The 14,578-nt window shown below is 47.2% G+C and overlaps 1 protein-coding gene across 1 annotated transcript; it reads right to left on the bottom strand.

Moving 5' to 3' along the window:
• Nucleotides 1-12,665: 12,665 nt before the first annotated feature.
• Nucleotides 12,666-13,830, bottom strand: LOC123439588 (adenylate isopentenyltransferase 5, chloroplastic-like). The gene has a single exon (XM_045116280.1). The coding sequence runs from the start codon at nucleotides 13,749-13,751 to the stop codon at nucleotides 12,711-12,713; it is 1,041 nt and encodes a 346-aa protein (XP_044972215.1). The 5' UTR covers nucleotides 13,752-13,830; the 3' UTR covers nucleotides 12,666-12,710.
• Between the last annotated feature and the right edge of the window lie 748 nt (nucleotides 13,831-14,578).

Raw genomic sequence — 14,578 nt, 5'->3', positions numbered from 1 at the left:
AGTTACAACTCTCGGACAATTACCTTCCGTGTTGTTAATCTTGATAGCACCGGAACGATATACTTCCTCGACAATATAGGGACCTTCCCATTTAGAGAGAAGCTTGTCTGCAAAAAATCCTAAACGAGAATTATATAGAAAGACATAATCACCTACATTGAACTCACGCTTTTGTATCCTCTTATCATGCCACCTCTTAACCTTTTCTTTGAACAACTTGGCATTCTCATATGCCTGAGTTCTCCATTCATCAAGCGAGCTAATGTGAAATAACCTCTTCTCACCAGCAAGTTTGAAATCAAAGTTGAGCTCTTTGATTGCCCAATAAGCTTTATGCTCTAGCTCAAGAGGTAAATAACATGCTTTACCGTACACCATTTTGTATGGATACATGCCCATGGGATTCTTATAGGCAGTTCTATAAGCCCACGGTGCATCATCGAGCTTCTTAGACCAATTCTTTCTAGACCTGTTGACAGTCTTTTGCTGAATTAGTTTAATCTCTCTATTGCTTAGCTCTACTTGACCACTGGACTGAGGGTGATAGGGGGACGCAATTCTATGGTTGACAACGTACTTAGCAAGCGTTTTACGGAAAGCACCATGAATGAAATGTGAACCACCGTCGGTCATTAGATATCTAGGGACTCCGAATCTAAGGAAAATAACTTCTTTAAGCATCCTCATAGAAGTGCTGTGATCAGTACTACTAGTGGGGATAGCTTCTACCCTCTTAGTGATGTAATCAACAGCAACTAGGATATGAGTATACCCGTTGGATTTTGGAAAAGGCCCATATAATCAAAGCCCCAGACATCAAATGGTTCAATGACAAGTGAATAGTTCATAGGCATTTCCTGACGCTTACCAATATTACCTACTCTTTGACATTCGTCACAAGACAAGACAAACTTACGGGCATCCTTGAAGAGAGTGGGCCAATAGAAACCCGATTGCAATACCTTGTGTGCAGTTCTATCTCCCGCATGGTGTCCTCCGTAGGCCTCGGAGTGACACTTCTATAGGATCTATCCCTGTTCATGTTCAGGTACACAACGTCTAATAACACCATCTACTCCTTCCTTATAAAGGTGCGGATCATCCCAGAAGTAATGTCTCAAGTCAAAGAAGAATTTCTTCTTTTGCTGGTATGTGAAACTAGGTGGTATATATTTGGCAACGATATAGTTTGCATAATCAGCATACCACGGTGCACTACATGAAGTATTGATGACATTCAATTGCTCATCGAGAAAGCTATCATCAATAGGTTGTGGGTCATCAAGAACGTTCTCTAACCTAGACAAGTTATCTGCTACGGGGTTATCAGCACCCTTTCTGTCGACAACATGCAAATCAAATTCTTGTAGCAAGAGAACCCATCTGATAAGTCTAGGTTTAGCATCTTTCTTCTCCATGAGTTACTTAATAGCAGCGTGATCAGTGTGAATAGTGACTTTGGAATCAACTATGTAAGACCTGAACTTTTCACATGCAAACACGACTGCTAAAAACTCCTTTTCCGTAGTAGCATAGTTTCTTTGGGCACTGTCTAGAGTTCTACTAGCAGAGTGAATAACATTCAACTTCTTATCAACTCTTTGCCCTAGGACAGCACCAACAGCATAATCACTAGCATCACACATGATTTCAAAAGGTAAGTTCCAATCAGGTGGTTGAACAATAGGTGCGGTTATCAAAGCCTTCTTAAGTATTTCGAAGGCTTCCTCACAATCATCGTCAAAACAAAAGGAATATCCTTTTGCAAGAGATTGGTAAGAGGCAAATCTTAGAGAAGTCTTTAATGAACCTCCTATAGAAACCAGCATGACCAAGGAAACTTCTTATACCTTTGATATTGTGGGGTATGGCATTTTCTCGATTGCATCAACCTTAGCCTTATCGACTTCAATACCTCTTTTAGAAATTTTATGTCCTAAGACGATGCCTTCAGTAACCATAAAGTGGCACTTCTCCCAATTCAAGACAAGATTGGTGTCTTTACATCTCTTCAAGACTCGATCAAGGTTGCTGAGACAATCATCAAAGGAAGACTCGTAAACAAAGAAGTCATCCATGAAAACCTCAACAATCTTTCCCAAAAGTCAGAGAATATAGCCATCATACATCTTTGAAAGGTGCAGGTGCATTACATAAGCCAAAAAGCATACGTCTATAAGCAAAGGTACCGAAAGGGCAGGTGAAAGTGGTTTTCTCTTGATCAGATTGTGCAACTGGTATTTGGGAGAAACCAGAATCATCGTCTAGAAAGCAGAAGTGTGTGTGTTTAGACAGTCTTTCTAGCACTTGGTCGATAAAAGGCAAATGGTAATGATCTTTCCTAGTGGCTTTATTCAATTTTCTAAAATTGATCACTATCCTATAGCCAGTAATAATCCTCTGTGGGATCAATTCATCCTTATCATTAGGGACAACAGTAATGCCTCCCTTCTTAGGGACGCAATGCACCGGACTCACCCAATCACTATGAGCAACAGGATAGATGATACCCGCTTCCAGGAGCTTTAGTATTTCTTTTCTCACTACTTCTTTCATATTAGGATTTAATCTCCTTTGATGATCAGCAACTGGTTTGGAATCAGGATCAGTTTTAATCTTGTGCTGGCATAGAGTGGGACTAATGCCCTTAAGATCATCAAGAGTATATCCAATAGCAGCACGGTGCTTTCTAAGAGTTTTTAGTAACTTCTTTTCTTCATGCTCTGAGAGGCTAGCACTAATAATAACAGGATATATCTCTTTTTCATCAAGATAAGCATACTTAAGAGTATCTGGCAACTGTTTAAGCTCGAACACAGGATCACCTTTTGGTGGGGGTGGATCCCTAAGCAGTTCAACAGGCAAGTTATTCTTAAGGATAGGATATTATTCTAAGACAGCCATATCTATCTCATCCCTTTCATCCATATGCATATCATTTTCATGCTCAAGCAAGTATTGCTCTAAGGGATCAGTAGGAGGCACGGCAATAGAAGCTAAGGCAATAGTTTCATCCTTACTAGGCAACTCTTTTTCATGAGGTTTTCTACCAAACTTGGAGAAATTGAACTCGTGTGACACACCTTCAAAGCCAACAGTGACAGTTTGCTTCTCACAGTCAATATGAGCATTGACAGTATTGAGAAAAGGTATGCCAAATATAATGGGACAAAAGCTATCTTCTGCGGTAGCAAGAACGAGGAAATCAGCAGGATACTTCGTTTTACCACACAAGACTTCAACATCCCTAACAATTCCCACAGGGCAGATAGTATCTCTATTGGCAAGCTGAATAGTGACATCAATAGGTTCTATCTCAATAGGTGCAATCTCGTCTTTGACTTCATCATATAAGGATTGAGGTATTGCACTAACACTAGCACCCACATCACATAAACCATGATAGCAATGATCTCCTATCTTAACAGAAACAACATGTGTGCCAACAACAGACCTATGTTTATCTCTAGCGTGAGGTTTAGCAATTCTAGCAGCATCTTCACAGAAGTGAATATTATGTCCCTCAACATCATCGGACATGAGATCTTTGATAATAGCAATACTAGGTTCCACTCTAATTTTCTCAGGGGGTGTAGGTGTTCTAATGTAGCCTCTACGTATCACAGTTGAAGCATTAGAATGATCCTTTATCCTAACAGGGAAAGCTGGTTTCTCAATGTAAGCACTGGGAACAATAGGATCATTATAGGCAATGACTTTCTCTTCAACTGGATTGGGTTTAAGTACATTGACTTCTAAAGGAGGAGGATATTTAAACCACTTCTCTTTGGGGAGATCAATATGAGCAGCAAATGATTCACAAAATGAAGCTACTATATGAGAGTCAAGTCCATACTTAGCGCTAAAATCACAAAAGGTATTTGTTTCAACAAAGGATTTAACACAATCAAACATGAAATTCATACCTGACTCCTTACCTTCATCAAGCTCCCAATCTTAAGAGTTGCGTTTAATTCTCTCCAATAAATTCCATTTGAAGTCAATATCTCTCTTCATAAAAGAACCGGTACAAGAAGTGTCAAGCATGGTGCGATCATCATGAGAAAGCCGAGCATAGAAGTTCTGAATGATAATTTCTCTGGAGAGCTCATGGTTGGGGCATGAATATAACATTGATTTAAGCCTCCCCCAAGCTTGAGCGATGCTTTATCTGTCACGAGGCCAAAACTTGTAAATATAATTCCGATCATGATGTACTAAATGCATAGGATAAAACTTTTGATGAAATTCCAATTTCAACCGATTGTAGTTCCATGATCCAGTATCATCACAAAGCCTATACCATGTCAACGCCTTATCCCTCAAAGATAAGGGAAAGACCTTCTTCTTGACCTCATCCTCGGGCAAATCTGCAAGCTTAAATAAACCACAAACTTCATCTACATAGATTAGATGCAAGTCTGGATGTGATGTTCCATCTCCTGTAAAAGGATTAGCCAGCAGTTTCTCAAGCATACCCGAAGGGAATTCAAAGCAAATATATTCAGTAGGTGCATAAGGTTGAGGAGCAACTATTTTTGCTTCCGTTCGAGGTGAAGATACCCCGAACAAGCCCCTCAAAGGATTAGTTTCCATAGTGATATGTGACAATAAATTTCAGCACACTATATGAATGTTTCCTTACCAAGTTCCACTTACCATAGGCGCTTCACTCCCCGGCAACGGCACCAGAAAAAGAGTCTTGATGACCCACAAGTACATGGGATCTATCGTAGTCCTTTCGATAAGTAAGAGTGTCGAACCCAACGAGGAGCAGAAGGATCTGACAAGTGGTTTTCAGCAAGGAAATATCTGCAAGCACTGAATTATCGGTAACAAGTGGTTGTGTGGTGAGATGATTCGTAGCAAGCAACAAGTAACAAAAGTAGCAACGTTGCAGCAAAGTGGCCCAATCCCTTTTCTAGAAAGGGACAAGCCTGGACAAAGTCTTATAGGAGGAGAAAAACGCTCCCGAGGACACACGGGAATTTATGTCATGCTAGTTTTCATCATGTTCATATTATTCGCGTTCGTTACTTTGATAGTTTGATATGTGGGTGGACCTGCGCTTGGGTACTGCCCTTACTTGGACAAGAATCCCAATTATTACTAACCCCTCTCGCAAGCATCCGCAACTACGAAATAAGAATTAAGACAAAGTCTAACCATAGCATTAAACTAGTGGATCCAAATCAGCCCCTTACAAAGCAACGCATAAACTAGGGTTTATGCTTCTGTCTCTCTAGCAACTCATCATCTACTTAATACTTCCCAATGCCTTCCTCTAGGCCCAAATAATGGTGAAGTGTTATGTAGTCGACGTTCACATAACACCACTATGGGAAAAACAACATACAACACATCAAAATATCGAACGAATACCAAATTCACATGACTACTATTAGCATGACTTATCCCATGTCCTCAAGAACAAAGGTAACTACTCACAAAGCATAATTATATTCATGACCAGAGAGGTAATGAGTAGCATCAAGGATCTGAACATAAACTCTTCCACCAAATAATCCAACTAGCATCAACTACAAAGAGTAATTAACACTACTAGCAACCTTACAAGTACCAATCGGAGTCGCGAGACGAAGGTTGGTCACAAGTGATGAACTAGGGTTTGGATATGAGATGGTGCTGATGAAGATGTTGATGGTGATGAGTCCCCTCCGATGAGAGGAGTGTTGGTGATGACGATGGCGACGATTTCCCCCTCCGGAAGGGAAGTTTCCCCGGCAGGATCGTCCTACCAGACCTCTACATTGGTTCTGCTCAAGTTCCGCCTCGTGGCGGCGGCGAGTCCACCGAAAAGCCTCCTCCTAATTTTTTTCGGAACGGAGCCCTTCATATAGCAGAAGAGGGGAGCCAGTGGACCAGCAGGGAGCCCACAAGCCCCCTAGGCGTGGCCAGGGGGGTGGCCGCACCTACCAGACTTGTGCCCCCCTGGTTGCGCTCCCCTGGTACTTCTTCGGCCCAGTATTTTTTATATATTCCCAAAAAAATCCACGTTGATTTTCACGGCTTTTGGAGTTGCGCAGAATAGGCATCTCAAACTTGCTCCTTTTTTAGGCCAGAATTCCAGCTGCCGGCATTCTCCCTCTTCATGTAAACCTTGCAAAATAAGAGAGAAAAGGCATAAATATTGTACCGTGAAGTGAAATAACAGCCTAAAAAGCAATAAATATCAACATGAAAGCATCATGCAAAATGGACATATCACAGGGCCGGAGCTGAGCCTGGCTGCACCTGAGGCACCTCTCACGATCGCAGCGGCGCAAGTCTTCCTCAACGAACAGCGCGCGCGTCGAACTACAGAAAGTCCCCGGCGACACCGATGCGGCCTGGTACCTCGACACCGGGGCATCAAACCACATGACCGGCGACGTGACAATGTTCATGGATCTGGACGAGTCCGTGACAGGATCGGTCAAGTTCGGCGACGGGTCTCTAGTGGACATACGTGGGCGCGGCACGGTGTTGTTCGCCGTGGTAGGCGGTCACCACCGCAGCCTCACCAATATATACTGGATACCCCGCCTCAAGAGCAACATCGTCAGCATTGGCAGCTGGATGAGGTCGGGTGCGCCACGCTGGTGGAGCACGGGACCATGACGGTCCGAAACCGCCAGAAGAACCTCCTCGCCAAGGTAACCCGCACAGCCAAGCGACTCTACATTTTGCATATCAAGATCGCCAAGTCGGTGTGCCTCCCGGCGAGCAAGTGTGACGGCGCTGGCTGGCACTAGCACGAGAGGTTCGGCCATGTCCATTTCCAGGGTCTCGAGAGGATGGCGCGTGCCGGCATGGTCACCGAGCTTTCCCTCATCATCCACGCGGAACAAATCTGGGAGGCGTGCCTCGCCGGCAAGCAGAGGCAAGCCTCATTTCCCCAAGCTGCCAAATACCGCGCGACGGAAACACTGGAGCTAGTCCACGGCGACATCTGCGGGCCGATCTCGCTGGCGACGCCGGGCGGGAAGCGTTACTTCCTCCTGCTGGTGGACGATCACAATCGTTTCACTTGGATCGTCTTGCTGCGCTCCAAGGATGAGGTGGTAGTGGCGATCCGCCGTTTCAAGGCTGCCGCGGAGACAGAGTCACGCCACACCTTGTGTACGTTACGCACCGATCGCGGAGGCGAGTTCACGAGCACGGCGTTTGCAGAATACTGCGCCGACCACGGCGTGCAGCGACACCTGACGGCGCCCTACTCCTCACAGCAGAACGGAGTGGTGGAGCGCCGCAACCTGACCGTCGTGGGCATGGCGAGGAGCATGCTCAATGCAAAAGGCATGCCAGCTTTCTTTTGGGGAGAGTTCATCACCACTACTGTCTTCTTGATGAACAGATCATACACAAGGAGCCTGATCGGGAAGACACCACATGAAGCGTGGCATGGTCGCAAGCCCAACGTGCACTTCCTGCGCGTCTTCGGGTGTGTGGCTCATGTCAAGGACATGCGCCCACACCTGCAAAAGCTGGCGGACAGGAGCAAACCGATGGTGTTCATCGGGTATGAACAGGGCGGGAAGGCATATCACGCTTACGACCCTGCCACCAAGCGCGTGCACGTCACTTGCGACGTTGTCTTCGACGAGCGAGCAAGCTGGGACTGGCAGCAAGGGGTGGACGCTCCCAATGCAGCCATCTTTACTGTCGAGTACGTCCTGGCTGCAGCACCAAAGGGGGTGCGACGCACCGCACCGGCGACGCCAGGCCCTCCACTTCCCACCAGCAGTGACGGGGACGCAGCAGCAGCAGGAGCCGACGCGTCATCTCTGATCACGCCCGCGAGCACCGGCGGGAGGGGCATTTTCCCTGAGCCGAGCCCTGCAGTGTCAAGGACGCCGCCAAGCAGCTCGTCGGCTCCGATCGAGTCACCACCAGCTAACCGCGCAGGCATACATCCGATGGTGACACGCACACGGGACGACATCATTCAGCCGAATCAGCAGCTCACGGACTACATCCTCGACCTCGACAACATCGACGACGAGGAGCTGCACCTCGGACTGGCAGAGGAGCCGGCCACGCTTGCTGAGGCCCAAGGAGATGCAGCTTGGAGACGCGCCATGGACGAGGAGATGGTGTCCATCGAGGAGAACCGCACCTGGCACCTGGCTGATCTCCCTCCTGGTCACCGCCCCATTGGCCTCAAATGGGTCTACAAGGTGAAACACGACGCCCATGGCGTGGCGATCCAGCACAAGGCCCGCCTCGTCGCCAAAGGGTTCGTGCAGCACCAGGCCAAAGGGTTCGTGCAGCGCCAGGGGGTGGACTACGAAGAAGTGATCGCTCATGTTGCCCGCATGGAATCAGTGCGACTCCTACTTGCTCTGGCCGCACGCGCGGGCTGGGGCGTGCACCACATGGACGTGAAGAGCGTGTTCCTCGACGGGGAGCTCCAGGAGGAGGTCTACATCGCGCAGCCCCCCGGGTACATCGCCGTCGGACAAGAAAGCAAGGTGTTGCGCCTTGAGAAAGCCCTGTACGGGCTGAGCAAGCGCCACGCGCCTAGAACCAGAAGCTGGATGCGTGTCTCACCTCGCTCGGCTTCGAGCGCAGCTCCACCGAGCACGCCATCTATGGGTGCGACCACGCCTCGTTCGCCTCCTTGTGGGGGTGTACGTTGATGACCTGGTTATCACCGGCAACGACGACGCGAGATCACACGCTTCAAGGCGGAGATGATGAAGCTCTTTAAGATGAGCGATCTCGGTCTCCTCGGTTTCTATTTGGGGATCGAGGTGCACCAGACGCCGGCGGGTACCTCACTGTACCAGACCGTGTACGCCGAGAAGATACTGGAGCACGGCAGCATGACAGGGTGCAACCCGTGCGCGGTGCCCATGGAGCCCAGACTAGCAGAGCACCGCGCCCCTGACTGACGCGACGGAGTACCGCGGCCTCGTCGGATGTCTGCGCCACCTGGTTCACACCAGGCCAGATATCGCCTTCGCCGTTGGCTACGTCTCGCGATTCATGGAGGCACCCACCACCGAGCATCGAGCCACGGTGAGGAAAATCCTGCGGTACATCGCCGGTACGCTGCACTGGGGCTACTTCTACCCAGGGCCGGCTCTGGCCCTAGGCGAACACGGGCGACGCCCAAGGGCCCATGTTCCGGAGGGGTCCATCACCGCATATGTGTAAGTATATTTCTGTTGTTATATGGGCTGGTAAGAGGTATTTGATCGGGAGAGAAAAAAATATATGACCGGGACTTCGGAAGAGGAGAAGGCATCGATCCATCCTTGCCTGTTCGTTCGTCGCCTCGCCTCCGGAACTCCGGCAGGCACGTCCGACCCTGACGGAGAAAGAGGGGGACTGGTATATACGTATCTGCAGTTTGTATATACTTTCTGTAGTGGAGATCAGGCCTGGTGAAGAACTGGAGATCGCCCAACACTGCAGCACGTGATCAGGCCTGGTGATTAACAAATAACAACGATCCTCATCCATGCACCCATTCGCTCAAGATAATTTAAATACTGCGTGTCTGCGTATATATTTGCCTAGTGTCCTAGTTCTTTTAGATGAGTTGATCTCACGCCTTGATTGATCTGATTACATTATTGTCGGTGAATTCATAAAAACTTAGTTCTTATTTGAGGTAATCAAACTAGCAGAGAATATTATTTGTTATATTTTGCTGCTCTTTTATTTCTTTTATCGTCGTACGACATAACTTAAGCGCTTATTAATTATTTATAGACGTCTTTAAATAAAAATGTATGATTACATGTAAACTTCAATATTTTACGCATGTATATCTATAAATGAGTATATATTTATTATTTGTAAGAGCCTATTTTTGAACTTCGCTCTAGGGCCCCGAAAAATATAGAGCCGGCCCTGCTTCTACCATAGGGGAAAAGGAGAAGGTCACCTCGCTGTCTATAGCGACAGTGACATGGGAGGAGACATCGACACACGCCGGAGCACGAACGACGTCATGTTCTTCTACGGCAACTGCATCATCAGCTGGCAGTCTCGCAAGCAAAAGGTCATGGCTCTGTTTTCTTACGAAGGCGAGTACATGAGCGCCACGACAACAGCATGCCAAGGGGTTTGGCTAGCTCGTTTCCTGAGCGAGCTCAAGAAGGAGAGACCAGCCTGTTTCCCGCTCTGGATTGACAACAAATCAGCCATCTCCCTCGCGAAGAATCCAGTGTTCGACGAACGAAGTAAGCATATTGACGTTCGGTACCACTTCATTAGGGAATGTGTGGAGAACACGCAAGTGGAAGTAGAGTTCATCGGCACGGACAGTCAACTTGCTGATCTGCTCATCAAGGCTCTCGGACGAGTTCGCTTCACGGAGCTTCGGGCGAAGATCGGCATGGTAGAAATCGACAAAGGGGCTTAGGCTTTAGGGGTGATTTGTTGGAATAAACCCCAAGCCCCTTCCGTCGCTAGGTTCAGGTTCAGTTAACTCGTTAGGTCCAGTTAGCGTTTTTCCTTTCCGTCAGAATAGGTCTAGGACAGTTAGGCTGTTAGCTCCCGTCGCCAATGACCTGAGCGAGTCGTGCGCCGCGCTGATCCGTTCGTGGAATGGGACGAACGCCACGGATCGCATAGGCGCCAAGTCAGGGGCCACGATCCCCGTTTTTCCGTTGTAATCTCTGAATAAATAGCAATCAACAGAGACAGAAAAGCTGTAAAGTTTTCCAGCGCAAAAACCACCAGTGTTCATCGTCTACCTTGAGCTTCTCTCCCTCGCATCCTTGCTTCGTTCGATCCGGCACGCCAGGTGTGCTGACACCGGGGATGTTGGGGGGAGTGGGATGGTGAGGAACTCACGCACAGCCAGGCTGTCGGCTGACGCGCTGCAAGATGGCAGCCGTCGTCGGGCAAAACCCAGCGCGTCCATGATCGCTGCGAGATGAAGCCGTCCCGAAGCGTAGGGCAGCCGCGGCCTGCAGGAGAACGCCAAAGCTCGCCGGTGAAGGCCGTCTAAGTATATCCTATACCTATATGTAAATAGGTTATCGTATTAATATATTCCTCTCAACATTCGACCAAGCATTAAAAAAGTATTCACTTATTATTTATCTAAACGTTCATATTCATACAGCCATTGAAATATATTGCAAATAATTTGTGCAACAGTGTCGTGGAGTATCACATCTACTAGTACCTCGGTTCCTAAATGTATGGTATTTTGGCAGTTTAATAATTGAACTGTCTATTGAATTAATGCTTCAATTAAGTCATCCAAAAGTCTGAACTAATGATGAAAGGCGGACAATATATTTCAACACTCCCCTCATATCTACGTTATTTTAGTATTTAGACGCGGGATCGATGTAGGCCGTAGAATCGTTTAATTTTAATACTGCTTGGCAAGGTCTTGAACTTAAGACCTCTTGAGTCTCATACCATGTTGAATTAATGTTTCAATTAATTTATTGAAAAGTTCAAACCGATGAAAGAAGGTGGCAAATATATTTCAACGTTGTCGAAACACTTTGTATTTAGAAACGTAGGGTATATTTTAGGGTGCAATATAGATTGCACTAGGCTTTCATATAAGGACGTCACTTCGGCGCCGCATATAGGTCTTACTGTGCGGCGACCAACTAATCTCTTTACTAATGCATTTTAAGTGTGGCACCTCCCGTCAATCACTCTCTGGCCCCCAAAAAGCTGCCTGATGGACCACATGGATGAGCTATCCAGTGACTAGAAAACATACAACACCACACGTAAGATTCCCTTTCATGTTTGAAATTTAAAAAGTTTTATCTACAAAATCGTTAATTTGATCGATGATCCGCTTTCACCATTGAATTTTATCGCGACGAGTTCTACGAAACTAGATCTCATGTTGATATGTTTCATCAACTATTTTTTTCCGTTCATACTTGCCACATTTTTGAACCCACTTGTCATATTATTAACCACTTACTTGTCTGAGAAAAATAACTTGATTATCATTTTTTAATGTTGTTTCGTACAAAAAGTCTTGTAGCAGATTTCATTATATATGATATAAAAGCATGTCATAAGTTGTGTTTGTCAATTTAAAAATATACCTACTTGTCATATTTACATACAACTTTGCCAGAAAACTATTTTGTGTGCTTGTTAGTTTAACTATGTCGAGTTGTCATATTTACAAACGATGACCAAATATTCTTGTGGTCACCCGTTTCAAATATGTTGAGTTGTCACATTTTTACGCGTAATCGCCTAAAAAAAGTTATTTGTGCTTGCTAGTTTGATTATGTCTAGATGTTATATTATATGTAACTTATAAAAATATGGCAATTAAGTTATTTTTTGTCAGACAAGTAAGTACTTACTAGTATGACAAGTAAGTGCAACAAATGTGGTAAGTACGAGCAAAAAAAAAGTTGTCGAAACATGTCGATATGAGATCTAGTTTTAAAATTTCGTCGAAACAAAGTCAACAACGAAAACGGATCATCGATCAAATTAACGGTTTAATAGACAAAAGTTTTTGAATTTCGATCATTTAAAGTGAATCTCATGACATCATTGCATGGATGGATAGCACACCCAAATCAGTCGGCAAGCCGCCCCACGGTATAGACAAAATGCGTCAGATTTTCCCTTTATATAACTTAATGGATAGAAGAACACAACTAGATTAAAAGAATAAAACAATTGATTAGAGTTCACAGGCTAGTACTACTAAATACGTGGTATGGTTAATTTGATGAGAAGCTCCAAACTCAAACTGCTGCAGCCGCTTTCCTTGGATGAATCCCACGAGACGGCCCGGTCTCGAGTAGCTGCAGACCACACCTCTCGGCCGCTTCGACGATTCCGGCGACGACGGCTGCATGCTTCGCCCCCGTGCTTTGCTCCTTCCCATCCCTACTCACCTCGGCCACCATCCCTCCAAGAGGGTGAAGAAACATCTCAACGACGCGCGCCGCAGGCCCGACGACATCCGCCTCCCACATGGTGCGCTCCGCTTCTTCGTCCTTCTTCTTCCCGACCTTGAGCGAAAGCACCCTGGTGACATCAAGGCGGCGGATGCTCCACCCAGGCAGGCATTGCAGCCGGTGGATCTTCCGCAGCTGGCTGCACGCCAGCCTGCATGTGTTCTCCTTGATCTCGTCGACGGCGGCCTCGAGGAGCCCGGCCCGTCGCTCCTCGTCTCCGTCCAGCGCCCCCGCGGTCTCCATCCGGAAGTAGGCGTCCATCTCCGGCACGCCTATGGCCCTCCGGATCCCACGGGAGTAGTCCGCGTCCGCCCGGAAAAACTCCCGCACCTCGCCGACGAGCCCTTGCTCCACCATGCAGTCGACGCGGTCGCCAACGTAGCGTTCCAGCACCGACGTCTCCGCGTCCACCCATAGGAAGCAAAAGTCGTACCGCCGGCGGAATCCCAGCTCGCCGTCCAGCAACGCCTCGAGGTAGTTGTTGGACCCGCCGGCGATGATCGGCAGGCGGCCCCTCGCGAGGACCGACTCCACGGCGCGCGTGGCGTCGCGCCGGAAGTCCGCGGCAGTGTAGTCAGCATCGGGCTGTACCCCACCGATCATGTGGTGCGGCACCCCCGCTTGCTCGCGGGCGGTGGCCTTGTTGGTGACCACGGGGAGGCCGTCGTGGACCTGGATCTTGTCCGAGTTGATGACCTCGCCGTTGAACCGCAGCGCGATGTCGACGGCCAGCTTCGACTTACCGGTGGCCGTGGCGCCCATCACAATAACCACCTTGGCTTTGCCATTGCCGGTCGCTGCCGTGCTAATGCCCGCCATCGCCATGCACGCACGAGTAAGGAGTAGGGAAGTCTGTCTGTTCGTTTTGCCGCGCGCACGCTTGAGAAGAAGTTACTGTACGATTTTCGGGGAGATCGAGCGGTGCATGAAACTAGCGGAAGTGGCTCGTATTTATAGTCGTAGATTGCACGTAGATTTCTTGGCGGTGTGGTTCTAGGAAGCAAGAAGACTGTCACTGTCGTAAACCTTAGCTGTGTTAACGCGCATGCCTACCTACGTGTTCGTTTTCGCACGGTCAACTTTGAAAAATAATAATATTCCGATGGTCTCGTCACCGCCTAGCTTGCTCAATTTTCTTTAGCGTTCGGTGGATTGGAAAAAAGAACAGTCACTCTCTCGGTTTCCATGTCTAGATCACTGGAACCTGACAAGTACCTGCATTGGTCTGCCAGTCAGAATACAACTGGCAATTAAGCGACTCCTGCAAACACAACAAACCGGCATCAGTACTCATGCATGCCGACTCACAAAGTAGTAATCTGATGATTCTTTCTATCACAATTCGCAAAACAAAATTATCTGTTTTCTCCTTCTTAAATTCAACCCCAGCTATTTGTCTCAAGTTTCACCAGGTCACACCTTTTACCTAGCTAGTATAGTCTCAGGGGAATTTAGTCTTGTGCAATTTTTGGGACTGAAGTTTTCAAAACAGGTTCAGAGGCGACTGAGAATTAGCCAAAAGTTAATAGTGCTTCCACGTTATGAACACAAGTAATATTCGTTCATACATAGTATTACCGGTCAAAGTCACGAGTTGACCGACGTTGAATTTTGATTTATTCAATGTGTGTGGGGATGTGTCAACTGCATCT

Source organism: Hordeum vulgare, chromosome 3H (assembly GCF_904849725.1).
Source record: "Hordeum vulgare subsp. vulgare chromosome 3H, MorexV3_pseudomolecules_assembly, whole genome shotgun sequence".
NCBI classification, from domain to species: Eukaryota; Viridiplantae; Streptophyta; class Magnoliopsida; order Poales; family Poaceae; genus Hordeum; species Hordeum vulgare.
The sequence above is the reverse complement of the archived record's forward strand: the minus strand, read 5'-3'. Positions and strand labels throughout refer to the sequence as shown.